At 42.3% G+C, this 18,568-nt stretch overlaps 1 protein-coding gene across 1 annotated transcript; it reads right to left on the bottom strand.

Annotated features, from left to right (window-relative positions):
* Positions 1-1,302: 1,302 nt before the first annotated feature.
* Positions 1,303-18,045, bottom strand: ivns1abpa (influenza virus NS1A binding protein a). The gene is made up of 15 exons (XM_042416824.1): positions 17,852-18,045; positions 11,703-11,994; positions 11,362-11,496; positions 10,445-10,614; positions 10,266-10,341; positions 9,886-10,059; positions 8,180-8,305; positions 6,483-6,593; positions 5,749-5,890; positions 4,169-4,393; positions 3,815-3,936; positions 3,386-3,512; positions 3,124-3,255; positions 2,798-2,971; positions 1,303-2,551 (listed from the first exon to the last, which is right to left on the bottom strand). The coding sequence occupies exons 3-15, from the start codon at positions 11,470-11,472 to the stop codon at positions 2,289-2,291; spliced, it is 1,953 nt and encodes a 650-aa protein (XP_042272758.1). The 5' UTR covers positions 11,473-11,496; positions 11,703-11,994; positions 17,852-18,045; the 3' UTR covers positions 1,303-2,288.
* Positions 18,046-18,568: the final 523 nt, after the last annotated feature.

The raw sequence follows: 18,568 nt of genomic DNA, 5'->3' as shown, positions 1-18,568 counted from the left end.
GCAGAGTTCAACTCAGTACTGTTATTGGACATTTTGTACAGTTGTAATGTTGAATTAAGATATTGACTTTTTGTTCCAGATGCATGTCCTAAACCATGTTTTTAACTAACTTAGAAATACCAAACTAACCATTTAAACGTGTGCGTGCAGTACATTTTCATTGCACTTCATCTCTAAATTAAACCATTTTAATGCTGGAGCGGTTTGTGCCAAAGTAACCACATGTAATTTAAGATCTGACATTAACCCAAAGAGGCTTTTAATCTCTATATAATCAAGGTAAAAGGATAATGTGAAACAGCAACAACCACCCGAGCATTTTTTTTATATCTTCTGTTTTCAGAATACCTTTGTCTAAGCTTGGGTTGCTGTGCTGGTTTGTAAACTGTGAAACAGGAAGAATCAAAGTGGCTAAACGTGTAATATTATAGTCCTGTCTGCATAATTATACATTTTAACAATAGATCATGGCCTTTTTTTAATTTGTTACTACTTATTTGGTTTTGTCTCATGCTTTCAGTGGTATAAATCAACAGCAAAAAGAGAAAGCCGGAAACAACTTGTCATGTTCCCAATTTACTGTGTAAGGCAGAAGAGTGACCGGACATCAGTCTACATACATTTGGCCAGAACAAAAAAAGGCTAAGAGGACAGACTTATCAGTATCTAAACATTTAGTCCCTGTTTCCGGTAGCATGGGGCCAATATGCCGCTTTTTTACCTCGACGGTCACGTGTGTGAGCAGAGAATATCTGAGGCTAACTTGTGAATGAGCTGAATGTGACTAAGCGCAGGGTCGGGGGGGGGGATGTCTGAGGTCATGCAGATGCAGCCTGCTCAGCTGGTCCTGGCACAACCCTCCCACAGGCCAGAGTGGCTGTCGTCGTCCCTTCCTGCTGAGGTCTGTTAGCCAGCTTAGTATAATCTCCCCTAAAAGACACTTAGAGGAGCAGGAAAAAACCTGGCTTAGCGTGGTAGTCCCTGAGGAAACTGGTGGCAATGAAAGCTTAGACAGCGTAGACCAGGACACAGTAATTACTCGACACTACGAGCAGGGCAAGAGTGAGACAAGGTAGCAGTCATTTCTAAATTTAGCATCAGTAATTCAGCTGTTGGCAGTTTAGACAAGGCGTGGAGCACCTAGTTCAGCTGCTGATCTACTCCTGACTAGAGCTACAACCCTAAATATTACCTGTAAAAGCCCACAGGCAGTTCCCAGAATAGTATGGCAGACGTCATACTTTCATTTGCATATCATTCACTTGTGTTGCAATTGAGGAAAAAGTTCTGAAGACAAAAAAATCAGATTTAAATGATTTATTAATTAAGAAATGTTACAAATGTGATAATTTTCTCACTCTAACATTCCTCCCAGAAGAATCTGCCAATGCCTGACACTTTAAAACACAAGGAAATAAAAAAAAAAAAAAAAAAAAAAAAAGGATCTTCAGTAAACTGCATCTCTACATACATCAATTAGTTAAATCACAATAACAAAAGTTTGATTAGCAGAAGCATGGTTGTGCGTGTGTGGTGTGTGCACAAAAAATGAACTAAAACTGGCACTGGTTAGATTCATTGACTTAAGCTGTCTGCTACTACTTTTATTTTATTGGTAAATCAGCAGTGTATAAAAAATATAAAAAAGGCCATCATTTAAGATTCAAAAAGCAATCCAGCTTGTTTAAATGACACAAAAAGCCATGACAGGTGTTTTTTTTTCAACTCGCACTCTGAGTAAGGCTTCAAACCACTGACCTTTAAATATGTGAGCAAAATTACATTTCCACAACAGAAATATTCTTAAATAAACTTTGAACTTCCAAAATTCAATCGTCAACACCCCATACTGCCACCTTCCAAGTGACGAATAGTAGCTAGCTCATCTGAAAACCCTCAATGAAAGTGACAAACCTTTCAACTCTAAGAGAAAAAGAAAAGCACTAAATGTGTATTAAATGTTGGCATATGACAAAAAATGAGGAAGAAACAAAATATATACAGCACGTAAAACATTGTATGCAATATGCAAAGGCGTCATGTTGTTTTAGGCAACAACCCCCCCACCCCTCCCCACCCACCAAATATAAGCCAGTCTTCACTGAAGACCCCTCATCCCTGACAACCCCTCCCTCCCCCTCCCCCACACGTATCCGCTCATACACACACGTAACATCACGAAACACGATTACGTCACTAAGCCTGTTAGTTTGGAAAAAGGTGAAGCACTGTGAAACTCCGTAACCCCCCCGTCCCTCCCGCCGTCCTCCTCCCTGTCTCCCCCCTCTTCAGTCGGAGAGGGGAGACGGGGCCTGGGTGCAGTCGTTCCACTCGTCCGTCTCGGGGTTGTACACCTCCAGCGTGTTGAGGAACTCGTTTCCGTCGAAGCCGCCCACGGCGTAGATGGAGTCGCCCAGCATGGCCACACCCGCATTGCTGCGTGAAGATGTCATGCTGCCCAGCATCCTCCACTCGTTGCGGGCGGGGTCGTACACCTCCACGCAGCGGAGCGCATGGGAGCCGTCGAAGCCACCAACGACAAACAATTTGCCTGGACACAGAGAGAGAGAGAGAGAGAGAGAGACATCAGCATCAGCAAAACATGACAAATTGTGTCCTGCTCAGAAACTGAATCACCTGAATTACATTATTATCTGGGACGTTTTTGTCTAGAAGCAACATCACGATCGCCCACACAACATGATGCTCTTGTGCTGTTTACACGCTAGAAGCTGCCACGTGCAAAACAAATATCTGGCTCCACTGATCCCAACCTCTTATGTAGTTGTTGGCTTACCAGCATGGACAGCAACGCCGGCTCCCCTGCGAGCCACATTCATGGGGGCTATCAGGGTCCAGGTGTTGTTCTCAGGGTTGTAGCGTTCCACAGTGTTCAGGCAGTTCCACGACTCTGCTCCTCCAATCACGTACATGAAGCCATCCAACTCACACAGTGCTGCCTGGTGTCTCCCTGAAAAACAAGGTTACTTTATAAATACAACTTTTTATTTCCCTTTTGTCTCCGACAAAACATTTGAGTTTTACTCTTAAGTTTAAATAATAGTGTATGTATTAAAGTTAGTTGAATGTTCTGAGTGTATTTGGGACTGTGTGGACACATACTGATGTTGAGGGAGGCACAGTTGGACCAGGTCTTGGTCACAGGGTCAAAAGCATCACAGTTCTTCAGGCCCTTCTGCCCGCAGGGGTCCGACCCACCAACAACATAGAGTTTGTTGTTCAAGGAGCAGACACCTTAAAAACAGAGATGACAGGAGTGAGCTGAAACAGCCTGAAATAGGTCACAGAGGTGCATCCTAATTTAAACATTTTCCTTGTTAGAGATGCAACAGTCCGTTAATCAGTCCTTGCAGGACAGGCTGACCTGCATTGCAGCGGTTTGTCCTGAGCTCTGGCACCTGAGCCCACTCATCAGCGCGTGGATCGTATGTCTCCCCACAGCTCAGCTCATCAGAATGTCCATTCGAACCTCCAATCACATAGAGCTGACCCTGTGCAGGTGTAAATGGACAAATCATTAGATGAATCAACCAACCACTTAACAAATTTAATTTTGGTTGCCTTGTGGACTCAGAACTACAAGGACTAACAGATATTCAGTTAACTACATTATTTCTGAAAGACGATTGAATCTTATTTGTATACTGGATGGATTAACTACTGGTCCCCCCCTTCCCCAACCCGCTGCCACCACTGCAGGTGAAGCCTAGTAAGCTCTCATTACCATAGATTTGGAAAATTGTTACATCCCCTAGTAAATAAATTTGAGACAAAGATAAAGAGGAAAGTCTACCATGAGCACAGCCATCTGGAAGCGAGCCCTTGGAGTTCGCATGGGAGCGATGAAGGTCCAGCGGTCCTCTTTGGGATCGTAACACTCCACAGTCCTCAGACATTCCTCTCTGTTGTAACCTCCTGCAGAACATCAAGATGTATCAAGGTTACACTGGAGCTCTGAGGTCCATCTAAGGTTATACAGTTTCCCTTTCCCAGTTTTTCTACATAACTCCCACATTAAAAACGGCAAAAATTAAAGAAACTTATACACAGATTACATCATTTATTCATGGTCAGCCTCACTAAAGACTAAAGTTCTGATGGCACTTGTTTGTAATATTGTAATATTGAAACCCTGTTTAGGACCAACCTGCCGCGATGAGTCTTCCGTTCAGGGCTGCGGTGCCCAGGCCGGAGCGAGCGTAATGCATGGGTGAGAGCGGGTGCTCCTCCAGCTCCTCAGGCTGGGCCTCGAAGCTGAGGCTCTTCATCAGGCAGGGGGTGGCAGAGGGAGAGGTCTGAGGGCTGCTGCGACCGTGCAAGAAGATCACACACAACATCCCATCCAGCACAGCCAGGCACAGGTAGTTGTTGTCTGAGGGAAGATTGAAGAATGTTATTAGACACCTGGAGGAAAAAGATTCTGAGAAACTTTTTTCTTTTGGGGAAAAAAAAAAATTAAACACATTCCCTTTAATAAAAAAAGTTAAAAAAAAAAAAAAAAAAAAAAGGTATACTATGCAGGATTTTCCTAAAAAAACAATATAGACTCATACAAAAGTAATCCCTTTCAGTCATCACTTATGACCCACTAGAAGTGTGTGGCAGTGTATGTATCTGCAGAGACTCTTCCTTTATTTCCTTATCTGGGGTTCAAGCTCGAAGGGAAATCGCTCAACAGGGGGCGCCACCAGTTCCAAACACGTGCACGGGCCAACACATTTTTAATATCTCCTCCTAAACCGCAGGTCCGATTGCTACCACATTTTCTGCTGATTACTGGACCACGTCTATCAAAAGTTGCATAAAGCTTGTTGATATCTTATTTGGTTTTCAAGATATTGACCAATGAACTTTAAAAAGGGCCTGGCTCAGCACATAAATAGACCAAAGTCAACAACCATTGGGCCAGTAATCACTAAACTTGCACAATATGTACATAATTACCTGAAACATAACCTGAAAGTTATGTGCGTTGTAACACAAGTCAGACTAAATCAGAAATTGTTTGTCCAATCATTACAAAACTTGTTTCAAAAAGACTGTTGAACCACGTTTGTAAAATTGCTCAACAGGGGGCGCCACCAGTTCCAAACACGTGCATGGGCCTTGTGCAAATTTGGCTATAAATCAATGACAGTTTGTCCAAACATCCAGCTTGAACCCTGGAATCACCGCTTGTGGCTACATTTTTCTTATGATTTTGCTGTTTTCAGGACATTTCTTGGCATCAACCTTTAGGGTTGCGCTCTGCTCTTTGTTATGGATTTATGAAGAGCTGCAGTTCTGTGTGTCTTCTTGACCTAGGGCAGGGCTGAGCGGAGCGGAGAGACCACAGTGGACGGAATGAAGCTCTGCGTTCACACAAAATATAGAAATGTGGCACCTTCCCGCAGGGTTGTGCGGAGGTGTGGTCATGTTTATTTGTGCTTTAGAACGTAAGCACCGTAAAACAATCAGAAAATAATGTCTTATTTCTCTGATTCATGACTGTGCTCTCATGGCGCCACTCACTCTCTTCATTCACTGTCTAGCTTGCTCAACCAACTGCTATCTCTCTCTCCCTCTAAATCGCTCGTTGAGCCAGGGAGGAGGTGCCAACTTTGAATGCTATGTGTTTACAAACAGCAACTGACAAATCCTGCATAGTATGCCTTTAAAGCCAGCAGACTTCTGACTTTCTTCTGATTGTCCTGTAACAAATAACATGGAGTTAAGAAACACACTTACTTGTAGTCTTCTCAGAGGCGATGTACTTCCACTCTCTCCTGGCGGTCTGTTTAGGGGCATTTGCTGCTTGGTTGGAGGGCGACAGGCTTCCTGAAGAGCTGCAGCTCATCTGTCTCTGGGTGCTCTCCCGTACGGGTTTCTTCTGCAAGAGCACAGTGCAGCTACAGAAGCCAAGCTTGCACCACAGGCCCACCAGTGGCCAACACCAGCTAATCATACCCCAACCTACGCTTTATCAAGCTGGTCTTATGTGGACCTGACATAATAAGCCTACATTAATCTTTTCTGAGTATGTTTTGACACCTGACACCATGTGAAGCCAACAACACAGCACTGCAAAGTCAAGTCCAAGACCAGTCTGCATCAAAATCTAACAGCACACAGTTCAGTCACAACTCAAAATCGAGAAGAAAAAGCTGAGACAGTCATCACTGCCCACGTTCCCACTGGTTTGAGATTAGCTTAAAAGTCAAAATATGGTTAAATATATGCTCAAAGGCATAGCCAGATGGGCGTTATAGCTCATTTCTTGCTAATCCCCTGAAATTTGCTGTTAACGTACATTGTGGCAAAATTATGGTATTAAATGAGCTGTATCTACTTCTAGCCAGGCACAGGCTGTGAAGTATTTTTATGCATGGCCAGGCACAAGCTCTACAATTAAGCTACACACTGCCAAGCAAAATGTGGTAGAGACTTCATTACGGTGAAGCCAGGCACAAGCTGTTGAGTACCTGCACAAACTGAAGGTGGTCCTCCTCGCCACCAAACACCTCACTGTGCCCCTCAATCACCAGCCCTCCATCCACCAGCTTATGGTCAGGTGAGTAGTACAGCGTTTGCACCTGTAAGACAAACAGGAACAACACACCCATGTGGCTGTCTCCATAGCAACACACTGAGAGCCCCTGCATAAGGGGGAGAGGAAGGAGGAGGAGGAGGGAGGGCAGTGCTGTGAAGAGGAAGAGGGGGAGGGGACGAAGGCCTGGATCTTCAGTCGCTTGGATGCAAAGCTTCCTTTAAAAAGACACACGCTGCTGCTGCTGCCACTGCACAGAGTGGGTTAAATATTTGAGCTCAAGAAGGTATCTGCCATGCGTGTGACAGTGGCTCTCCTTAATTTGCATCTAAAAAAAGAGGGAGCTGGTGAAGAATGAGAGGCTGCATCTGGAAAGATCTTCTGTGAAGAATGAAGAAGAGGAGGAGGAGGAGGAGGGGCTGCATGCAGCCCTCTTTCCACCTCTGCTGCTTGGAAACCGGTCCTCTAGCTGAAGAAGTTGGTCATTGTGATGGCAGCCACAATAGGCAGTCAAATCCAGATGACTAAGCAGTAGTGCTAACTATCAAGCTAATGCGTGAACATTATCCAATTATAGATTACATCCAACAAGAAATAAAAACAAACCCACACTTGTTCTGTTCTGTTGAGGCCAGACAAGAAAATATAATCTGACAATGTGTTGGTCAGACAGTTGACCGTCTCTGGGGCAAATTTCACAAAAGGAAAAAAGCAAAAGGCTTTTATCAGTTTAGAATTTTTTTTTAAAGTTTCACCTGGAAGGTTAATATTTCATTTATAGTCCAGTGAAATATAATATTTGTCAGAGCAAAGCACTATGCTTATGTGCAATGCTGTATTCTGTCCAATGCCTAATTTGAGTGGTTGTTGAACGTGCCAGTTGATACGTAGGTATTTGTATGAGCATGTATTGTTATGTGCAGTAAAGGGGCTTTCAATTGGATGTTTTTATTGCTAAAATGTGTTGTAAATGCAAAAATGGGATGCATCTGTATAAATGGCATGGACAGATGGGAGCACTGTGTTGCTTGGCTGCAAAGAGAGGCTGCTGAGAGGCAGTAGTGCTCCTCTCCTCTCTCTCTCTTTTCTCTGACTCATTACCCTGGTGGCTCAGTCCTGGCTCCTCAGTCTGGTCTCCTGCTGCTGCTAATAAACCTACAGGAGAGATAAATCAATGGGGAGGAGGGCCTGTTAGTGCTGGAGCAACAAACACGCAGCTGTTCAGATAGTAAAGTGGCAGTGAGACAGCAGAATCAAGGGTCAGACCTTAGAGAACCTGTTTTTGTGTTTCAGAGGAGAGGAGCACTGTAATACTCAGATGGGGTTGTATGTAAATCAACCACATCACCCAAAAGGAGAACAGCTGAAACAAAAAAACAAGAGCAAACAGCAGCTCTTTTTGGCTCACCTCTAATTTGTAGTATGGTTCAGGGGTACAGTTTCTTACTGCAAAAACCTCAACAAATCAGAGGGAAAAAAAAGAACAATCCTGACATAGCAGCATGACAATGGCATGCTATTTCTATTTCAGCTCCCTTAATGACTTCTTAACGTCAAAAACAGGAGGAGCCAGAAGGAGGGGAAGGGACAAGGTGGTAATCATGAGTTGAAACGGCACGCCCCGGTACTGACCTCCTCCATCAGTCGTTCCAGTTGGTCTCCGTTCTCCCAAAGGCTACGCTGTACCCAGTTGAGCACTTTTGAGTAAAGTTTGCCATTGCTGGGCAGGGTCAGGTTGTCTTCTAGCATTACTTCTAACTGTAAACACACAAAGGGGGTGAAACAGGAGTTACATTCATGCACAGTAGGAATAAAGTGACTGCATAACTGAGGAAATTAATACCATGGCTTTTATTGCCAACTGGAAAATGTGATCTTACTGGCTAGGGTTGTGTGTTATGACGATATATACCGTGCCATGATAGAAAAATGTCTATCGTTTCATATGATATGTATCGTAATCAAGATATGAAATGACCTATATGGGGATATGAGATTTTGGTCATATTGCACAGCCCTATTACTGGTTTACTCATTTACCTGAGCCTTAGGAACATTTGATTTATTTTGATTTCCATATAATTGCCCAATTTTGGCAAGATTCATCTCAGTATTATAGTAAGCTGCTCTGGAATCACCCCCACCACTTATTAAACCCGTAAGCTCCTCGTGCAACCTTCAACCCACATTTGAATTAATCACTGGGTCAGTTGTATTTTAAACGTCTCAACAGGAATTTTGTTTACATACACCAGATTATTTGGCTCAGGTCAAGTTTACAAATTCATGTCGTCTTAAAGAAAATTCTTGAATATCCTTTGTTGCAACAAGCGACCCAAGAAAGACAGCAGTAAATTAGCTAATGGGTCAAAAAGCTACCAGCTGTTAGTGTTTCCCTTAATGATCAATACAGTTCAGATCTGTCTTACACATAAATTGAACTTCAATATTAACCGTTATATTTTTAGCTCCCAACTGGGACAGCAAACAATTTCTGCGACCAATAAATAAGTTTCATTTAAGCATTTTCCATTTACGATCTAAAATTGTAAGAATTAATGCCAAAGGAGCATCAAAAGCTCCTAGACCCAAAGTGATATCTTTAATAGCAACAGTCAAAAAGCCATAAAAGGTATTTAATTAAAAATAATATGAACCCCAAAAAAGCAGCAAATCTTCACATTTGAGAAGCTATAACCAACAACTGAACTAGTCATTTCAGCACTTTGCCCAACTCCTCTACAACCCTAAATCGGCGGTCTTGAAAAATGGAGGCCCACTAGCACACAGCTTTGAATTCCAACACATTACAATACCAGGTGATTTATCCAACTTGCAAAACATCAACCACAGAGGTGCCTGAGGAAACCACCTGACAAAGTCCTCAGTTTAAATAGAAACCTACACACTGTAAACACACCTACGCAAGCCCTTCATTGCATATGTTTAAGTCTCCTGCCCTAAATCCATCTCAGCAGGCTTTAGCTGTAGGAAAATCTATAAGGAGGCACACCTTCATAAGTTGTGTTAATCTCACGTTAAAGTCAGAAAGTTAAAAATACAAAGCTTAATCCAGAGTTGTTCAATCTAAGACCTCCACCACTGGCTATTTTTAGTGCAGAAGCAAACGGGGGACTAGAATAGAAAACCCAGAAATCCCAGAATTAGATATTAGCAGTCAAAACCTCTACTGTACAGCCGTGTAGCTTTACGATTATAAAAAGGCCCCAACTGTGTAAAATCTCACTGGCAACACTAATAAAATACTTGTACAGACTTCTTGATTTAAAGAGTAAACAAGCTGGCATGCGTGCAAGTTTAAGCTAGTCAGGTTTTACCTTGAGGCGGGGAAGTTTGAGGAAGTCATCCTGTTCAGACACTTCCAGTAGATGATCCTGGATGTAGGCGTCCACCTTGGCCAAAACTCTGGCATCTCCCATAGAGCTGGCAAAGTTACGAAAGGAGATGGCGTTCTGGGAATCCATCTTAGACAGCAGGTAGTCACCACAAATCTGAGGAGTGAGTCGGAGATGTGAGAGTTAATTACAACTTCACAATAAATGTTATTTGTAGCCTGTAAAAACCATGTGTAACAAACATTGGTTTACTTCAGTATCGTTTAATTTGTGCATTTTATAGCATCAAGTCAAAACTGTCCTCGGGGGTCTCACAGGATGTCTCAGGGGAAATAAATAAAGGCAGATGACTAAAAACAAACCTGTTTGACTCGCTCCATCTTGAACCTTTTGGCTGCAGAGTAAACTTCTTTGACCCGTTCTTTGTCTGCCTTAAGCCTAGGTTACACATAGAAAACATAGTTGTCAATCATTTTCAAGTTGAGAATTTTGCAATGATAAGCTCAGGGACAATAGGTCAAAGGTCATAAAGGCTACTAACTGGGCAGTGTAGGCGTAGTTGAGTAAAATCTCCACAGCCTCTGGGTCCAAGTCCTCAAAAGTGACATGAGAGACTCCATGAGGCTCAATGTCACTGTTAAAGATCTCAAACAAGTAGGGACTGCAGCAAGCCAGGACAGCACGATGAGCCATCAGCTCATGACCACACACCTGGTCAAATGAAGAGAAACGATAATTATTTCAGGCTCACAGGATATTGATTTCCACACCAGATATTTTGACTTTTATCGTAGGAAAAGCACAGGTGTAACTAGTAAAATGAAAGATGTCTCCGTTATATTCAAGTGTCCCCGTATGCCTCGACAGTGTGACCATGGGGGGTCAACATGCACAATACCAGAAACCTGAAACCCAAGCAGCTAAAAGGAATTCAGCTATCATGTTTTATTATTTGCACCTGTGCTTTCCCCACTATGACATTTCAAAGTCTCTTTAATTAAAAATGCCAAGATCAGTAATTAAAAATTAATACAAATAATTAAAAAGCTCCAAGATCCCCTGTCTCAGAGGAAACCTCTTAATGTCAAAGCCTGAATGGTTGCACAAGTGTGTCAGAGGTCTGCATCATACAGATGGTGGAAACAGGTTCTCACACTTGAAATATGAGAGCAGCAGAACCATAACAGTCTGTCTAACCATAACAGAAAAAGGACAACGACATGTCTTTTCCTTGTTTCCAAGTTTGGCATGACTCAAGCGGGTTTTGAACAAAATACAGACCATTCATCCCTTAGACCCAGTGAACTGGACTATATATGATACAAACTGTAGTTTGTTCTGATATCTTATGCATTTCAAACTGTTTTTCATTCCTTATATTAAAACATGTTTGTCATTTTACCCCCGACTATACCCTTCACTGTGTGTATGTGTTTGTGTGTTTGCTTTAAATCATACCTGCAGTCTAACGTCACAGAACTGACCACTCTTTCTCAGAGCGTTCATTTTGGCCACGGTGGAATCCAGGAAACTTTCATCCTCAAAGATCAAATAACCATTTGGAATCATCTTGGGTGAATTTTGTTGGTATGTCTGAAGAAAACAGATGAAATGAATAAATCTATGCCAAGTCAAGTCAGGCAATAACACCCAGCATACTCTGTCCAACATGCTTTCGGCTGTGCAACATAGTAATAGCTGGCTTTATTAATTGATGACCAAGAGAGAGGATTAGGATTAGCTGCCTTTAATGTGCATTGTGTACTATAATCTCTCATATGCATTAGTCATGGCCTTACCTAATAGAGAATAATGCAAATCCAGGGAAGCACCACTGCTGAGAGTAGAACCGAAGGTAGGCAATAGGCAAAGCAGACCGAGATCACAGGGAAACTCTGGTCTTCTTCACCCGAGGAGAGGGATGGGGAAGTTGTCAGAAGAAATGCCAGTTGACTAGACGGGCGTGAGCAGAAGGGAGAGGGAAACCAGTCGCACCGACAAACTATCAGGCTTGAAGCGACTGTAATCAAGTCCTCGGGAACCCGTTGGCTATAGAGTTGTACTTATTCTCTGTTGGTCATACATTATAACCTGAAAGAAAAAAGGAGAAAAGAGAAAAAAAAAAGGAACATGAATTTTTGTTTCATACAAGAGGAGAGAGGGCAAATGGCTTATTTTGAAACTGATGCTGCCTTTTCTTGGCGCTCTTGCAATGCTAGCATGAGTCAGTTCCACGTGGTAAGTCGAGGAAACCTTGCACATACAATTGCAAAGGAGAACACTACCTCCTCTTCCACTCTTTCAGCGTCCCTTTCACCAGTCATTTTCCAACCATGCAGTAAAGCTCACAGTGTTTCCACACTCCCAACACACATAAAAATTCAAGAATAGGCGATCTGATTAAGGATACAATAGTCACTTGACTTGATTAAATAATCCTCATCGAATTCAGGAAGAAAACTGGAATTCAGCATTTTATCCCAACATGCTGTGCACCAACAGGCATGCAGTGGTATAACCGAGTTGGCTAAGCACACGATCCTCTCATACAACACCCTCCATTTAGCGCTTTAAGTCTCCACACCTGCTGCTACGTCCCACTGGGCCACGCAAGACCGTTAAATCTGTCTCATGCCTTCAGCTCTGTCCTCACTCTCTCTGAGGCGAACCACTCCAACTAAATCTTATGACAAGCCCCTTCGGCTGGCTCCACCCTATAGGAACCCTTTCATTCTGACATTGACCTATAAGGAAAGCGCAGGAGGGAACAACTTGAGACAGCATTTCCACAGCCAGTCAATATGCTATTTAACCCTGACGCAGACCTACACTCCCACAAAACATGATCCAATAGAGATTGTCCCGTGCTGTATCTCTCCATCTCAAGTCATTTTATTCTGCTATTTAAAAAAAAGTTTGGATTTCTCCATCTGTCACACAAAGAAATACAGATCTCACTTGGACCGATATGATCTTAACAGCACAAATGAAATTCACTCAAATTCCAACAGTTTTATCACTATCCCACATGGAGAGACAGGATGAGACAGACCACGGCAGCTGGCCCTGTCTGAAATTATATCCACACTCCATGTGACAAAGCTTTCCTGGGTGGCATAGCTTTGTGTGAGTGTCAAGGATACAAACAGGTAAGGTGAGAACATTGTGTGGATAGAGAAAGCTTCCCACAAATAGTGGGTCTGGGGGCAGGGGGAGAAAATTTTGAAAGATATTTGCTTTACATGTTCATTTCTAGTTACTTTTAAGTATATTTGCATCTGCCTGAAAACTAATTCTAACAGCCATTAAGGGGTAAAACAACCGTTCATAAAAACACATAAAAGGAATCGATAATCAACATACTGATCTGCAGCTCAATGTGGCACTTCCTTTACCAGCACATAGCGTCAAGCCACTTTGGTTCATGTGATAAATAAAAACAAAAACAAAACAAATTCCACACAAATTTAAAATTCCACACAAAATGCTTTGTATTATCATAAGGACTGCAACTATCCATTGATCTGATGATTATTTTCCATGATCAATTGATGAACTGTTTGTCTATAAAATGTCAGTAAATAGTTAAAAAAAAAAAAGCCTGTTATAATTTCTCAGTCAATGATGATGTCTTTTTAAATGTCTTCGTGTGTCTGACCAACAGTCCAAAACCCCGAAATATTCAGTCTGCTACAGTGTCAAAGAAAATCCTCTAATTTTGACATATACAAGGCTGAAACCAGCAAATTTCTAGCATTTTTGCTTTAAAAAGTTTTTGATTATCAAAATAGTTATCTCCTACGATTCTGAATCGATTCACAAATGTCAAAAATGTGTTTTCTAAACGTGGTGTTGACGGAACAAAATAGGCAGGAACTTAACTGCGAGGGCAGGGCAGCACTTGGACAGTCTACAGCTCGCACACGCTAGAGTTCCTCTTCAAAAAAGGTAGCAGTTGCGAGCATTTTTTGATTTAATGACTAAATAACCTTTGCGAGACAAATGTGAAGTATACTGTGAACTTTCTAAGCCATCGCTCAGAGACTGATGTTAGCAGAGCGGAGCTGTGAACCCAAGAAAAAAAAATTCTTCCTCAGAATTTCCTTCCTTCTACACAAAGCTTGTAGGTAACCTATTCAAAACAGCAAAGGTTGAGGAGTTCGCATCTCTGGAGTGTGTATCCAACTAATGTGTGATCATAAAATCATTTTTAGAAAGCCGTTACTCAGCTGGTGTGCATGTAATGTAGGCTATTTGTTACTTCACCTGCTTTAAGTGGTAGATTTTAGATACCATTAACATTTGTGGTTTGCATGCAGGACTGTCAACACAAGAACTTGTCAATGATGAAGCACAAAAGTCCTGTAACAAATAACTGCAGGCTTCTACTCTTAAAAGAAACATGCAAGGAGGCACTCGACAAGTTAGTCAGACAATGAGAATATTAAGAAAAAAGACTTTAAAATGATTCTTGAACCTTGCAGGAGGTTTATGCACACACATGTTTCAGATCCATTTGAACTGTGCACAAACCACAGATACAGTGCAGCCTAGGGTTATCTGCTAGCTCACTACTGCAAGACTGCAAACCCAAGGCCATGTGTGAAACCTGCTTAAATGATATTTTTCTGGAACATTTGTCTTCAGCTGGAAAAAAATGCTTACAGTGTAGGACATCTGTGCACTTACAAATTGAACGAAGTAAGACTGCCCTGAGCTATGTCCTCTCAATGAATTAGCCCTATAAAAATAGCAACATGTACGTTCAAGATGGCAAGCAACTGGTTCAACAAGTTAAGGCGCCAAAAGCCAGCCTGACAGACTACCCTTTCCAGGCTGAACAAAATGATGCAAGGCGCATGTATTGTATGCCAGTCACTTGAAACTCAAGTGATTCAAATCACCCACAAAGCACAAATACAATTGTGCACTTGGCCAGATCAACAAAACAAAAAATCTCAAATTCCATGGCCTACTAAACTCAAAACCACACTGTACACAGTGAGAGTTTAATAAGCATAAATCAAGTATCAGAAGAAAAAACAAGGAATTATGTTGAGATCCGATTACTTAGCCTCGGACTGCATTTGACTCTATTTTTTCCTTTCTCTAAGTTTTTACCTTTTTTCAAGACTTACACAGTATGACGCAAAAGAGAAAAAAGGGACAAAATGTACAAGGAGAAGATGATGGCTATCAGTCTGAAGGCAGAGAAGGACTAAGAGGAACTATGAAAAATTTATTGTTTTGCTCTTAAAAAGTACATTGCACTATTTCAGAACAGGCAGTCAGTAGTGTTGTTGCAGAGCCAGTTGTGTTTTCTATCTCAAAAGATGCTAATCATGTGCAGCATGAAGCTAAAAAAAAGTCCCACACAAAATGCGTATGTGCCGTGCTTCATTAATGGCCAACTTGTGAAAGGCGGATGTGTAAAAGTACTAAGCGTCAAGACTGCTGGAGATGTGCCAGAGATTTTTATGGGTAAATGCTCAACCACAACTGCACATGCTAGAATATAGTCTTTGTATTGCAATGAACCACATTTTCAGCAGGGTTGGCATTGAAAGCTGTAATTCACCCCGTCTGTCTGTGTGTGGATGGAGGGAACACTGTCCCAGTTTTGAGGCATTATGCAACATCTGGCAGAAGACTCCTTGTGAAGGCTCTAAAGCTCAACTCCTCCTCATGGCTGGATCCAACACGCTCGCCTGTTGCCTTGTTCCCCTCTCATTTCTCTACCTAGCAGTAGCACTTTAACCCACTGCTCTGCCAGGCATGCCACGCCCTCAGCTCTCTAGATCATTCTCTCTTAACACAGCATTGCTGCCTTAATCGCAGCCTGTGATTAAACAACAATCTTCTGCAAACTGATAAGAAAATCTTACATCGTTAGCCAGTGTTTCTGTGGAAACTAGCAAATGGCAATCCAGGAATTAAGTCACGCTCCATAAAAGTGCAAAACAAAACTGCTGGGTTAAACATGATACACATGTGTTTTTATTTCTTGCCTTTTAGTCACTTACACAGACACAAGAAACAAAACTATAGTGACACTGGGGAAATAACAGTGCCTGCATCAGGTCAGTGGCCAAGCATATAGGAATTTATTTAGCGAAACAAAAAGACAGGCAGACTTTGTGAGCTGTAAATGTAGATACATGTGCAAACGCTTGATAACCAGGGAACAAAGGGGACAGAACAAAGGCCCGACAGAGAAAGAGTGAGATTGTTCCCAACTTTGTCACAGAGGGCAGCTCTTGATGTATTCTCTCTCTCTCCATTTTTCCCTCTGATTAGTCAGACACAAAAGTGCAGGTCTGACACTGAACAATCAATGCTTGTTAGACACCCCTCCAGTGGTGAAGAGAGATATTGCCGACTATTTAACCCAGCTTTAACTGTGTGGAAATTTACTGCTTTAATTTAACAAGTCTTGAACAAGAGGATCTCATAAGGGTGTGACAATAACAACGAATTGTACTGATTGTGCGTCTATAAAAAGAAAAAAAATTCACACCTCTGATCAAAGCAGTGGCAGGACAGAGACAATAATATCTCAAATTAAACAAGACTGAACAAATTTAACTGAGAAATACTGAGGATTAATTGTGCGAAATGAGACAACACTCATGTTTAAATACAAGAGCGACTCATTTCTATACCACTTAAGGAAGTAAAACAGAGAATAACTTGGAAGCATGACCAAACCGACAGTAGGGATGTTTTATTAGTCATCTAGAGAAGAAGCCTTTAAAACGCCTGCATATGGTTTTCTTCTTTCTCAAATTGTTAATCTGGGTTATTTGAGAATTTTCCACGTGGTTTCCAGCTTCAAGACCGGATTAACAGCACAGTAGGTCAAATACTATGTGGCATGAGGCGACCTGCAGCCGGCAGACATTATATACTAAAGCACTTTAGAAAATCCCGAATCGTTAAGAATCGGCTAGACAATTTCCTTTAACTAGACAATCGATACTGCGCAATGCCGACAGTAACAGTAAGGCGTCAATAGTATGTCAACAGCCCATAGAATCTGAGACAATATGGCTCTATATATCGTGAGTAAAGGACAGGATGTACCCATACTATGTTACCCACCCTGCCAGCCCCCAGTGGGCAAGTCTTTCACGATTGGACACCCAGTATGTTTGCCCATTCGCTGCAAACCATTCATTCGTCTGTCTCCTCCTCTGGTTGGAGTTATGTATGAGGGCCATGAAGCCTGGCGATGTGCCCGAAGTCGTATAGACTGTACGTACATCCCGCCAGCAGAAAGTGGGTCAGGAACAAGAGCCGACCCCCCACCCCACCCCAAAAAGAATCTGACTAAATCGACTTTTACACCGGTTACAAAGGCAGACAATACACCCACTTTAGCTCGCAATCAAAAGGAGCCGAAAGAGAGGTATGGCTCGCTCGGGCGCTAACTTAACATTAGTGCATGTTAGCTTTCTAGCTACAGCAGACAACCTGCTGCTTAGACAGGATGGGGAGCCATGAGAGCGCCAAGCCGGGTAAATTAATTTAACTGGACCACGGCGAATACATTTAGCTAGCTCTTTGACCGTACTCAACACAAGAAACCACTCCGCTATTCAGTTAGCTGGGTAATATAAGTCAAATATCCGCGTCATTAGATATGCTATGTATGCGGAAAACGTCGGTTTGTGTGTGACATTGTCCGCGCCAGATCGAAATCGAGCCATTTCCAGCCGTTTCCACCAAGACTGGGCAAAGACAGCTGTTACCATTCATTGTAAGTGCAAAATAAATATCCAACGTTAACTAAAGAACGACGACCACCATTACAATCCACTTTAAACTGTAACCAACGACAGCTTTAACGGTTTCTCCACGTGTTGTAACGTTAACCCTGACAAAGACATCAAACAGCGCCAATTCCTCGTTGATTTTTTTTAAATGTCAAGAGAAAAAAAAATCTTACCTGGGGCGTTTGACAACAAATGATGTTAGACATATTTAATGCGAATTCAGAGTTGGTTGGTTCTGGTTCGAGTAACGACGCAACGCGGCTACAGGCTTGTGGAGCTGGTTAGTGGTGTGACTGTTCCCTCTCTGTAGGAGAAACACGTCCGCTCTTGGTCTAGTCTCGGCTCGCTCTGACAGGAAGCTCGCGCTGACGGGAAGGCGCGCTCCCGTGAAAAGCTGTGCAACCGCCACGCCGTGTGTGACGTAATCTGGGTGGGCGGTCCTTATTCCGCCTACTTGTACTTACGCTGAGAATGATGAAATCCAGGATGTGGTACAGTGTGGGGGTGAATCCATGATCACAGGCCTTTGGAAAAATGTATTGTTTGGATTCACTCAATATGTCAGGAGTCTCTGCTTGCAGTGCTATTTAATTAATTTGCTTACTATTTTTTTTCTTTGTTTATTGGGTTTTGCAAGGACACACAATGGTGTCATGAGAGCATTTACAAAAAAGTAAAGAGGTATATATTCCCTTTATAAAAAGACATTATAAAAAAGTGACATATTGCTAAACACCAAAACAGCCTACAAAGACTGAGAAAACTAAAATAACGCAACCATAAACAAACAGATGTGCAGCAGCACATCACCCACGCCACAAAAACACAATATTGATGCCCCTCCAAACTGCAAAAGTTGCTTCAATCAGGAATGAGTAGTAAATGTATCC

Source organism: Thunnus maccoyii, chromosome 7, assembly GCF_910596095.1.
Source record: "Thunnus maccoyii chromosome 7, fThuMac1.1, whole genome shotgun sequence".
NCBI lineage: Eukaryota > Metazoa > Chordata > Actinopteri > Scombriformes > Scombridae > Thunnus > Thunnus maccoyii.
This window is presented reverse-complemented; position numbering and strand designations above follow the sequence as displayed.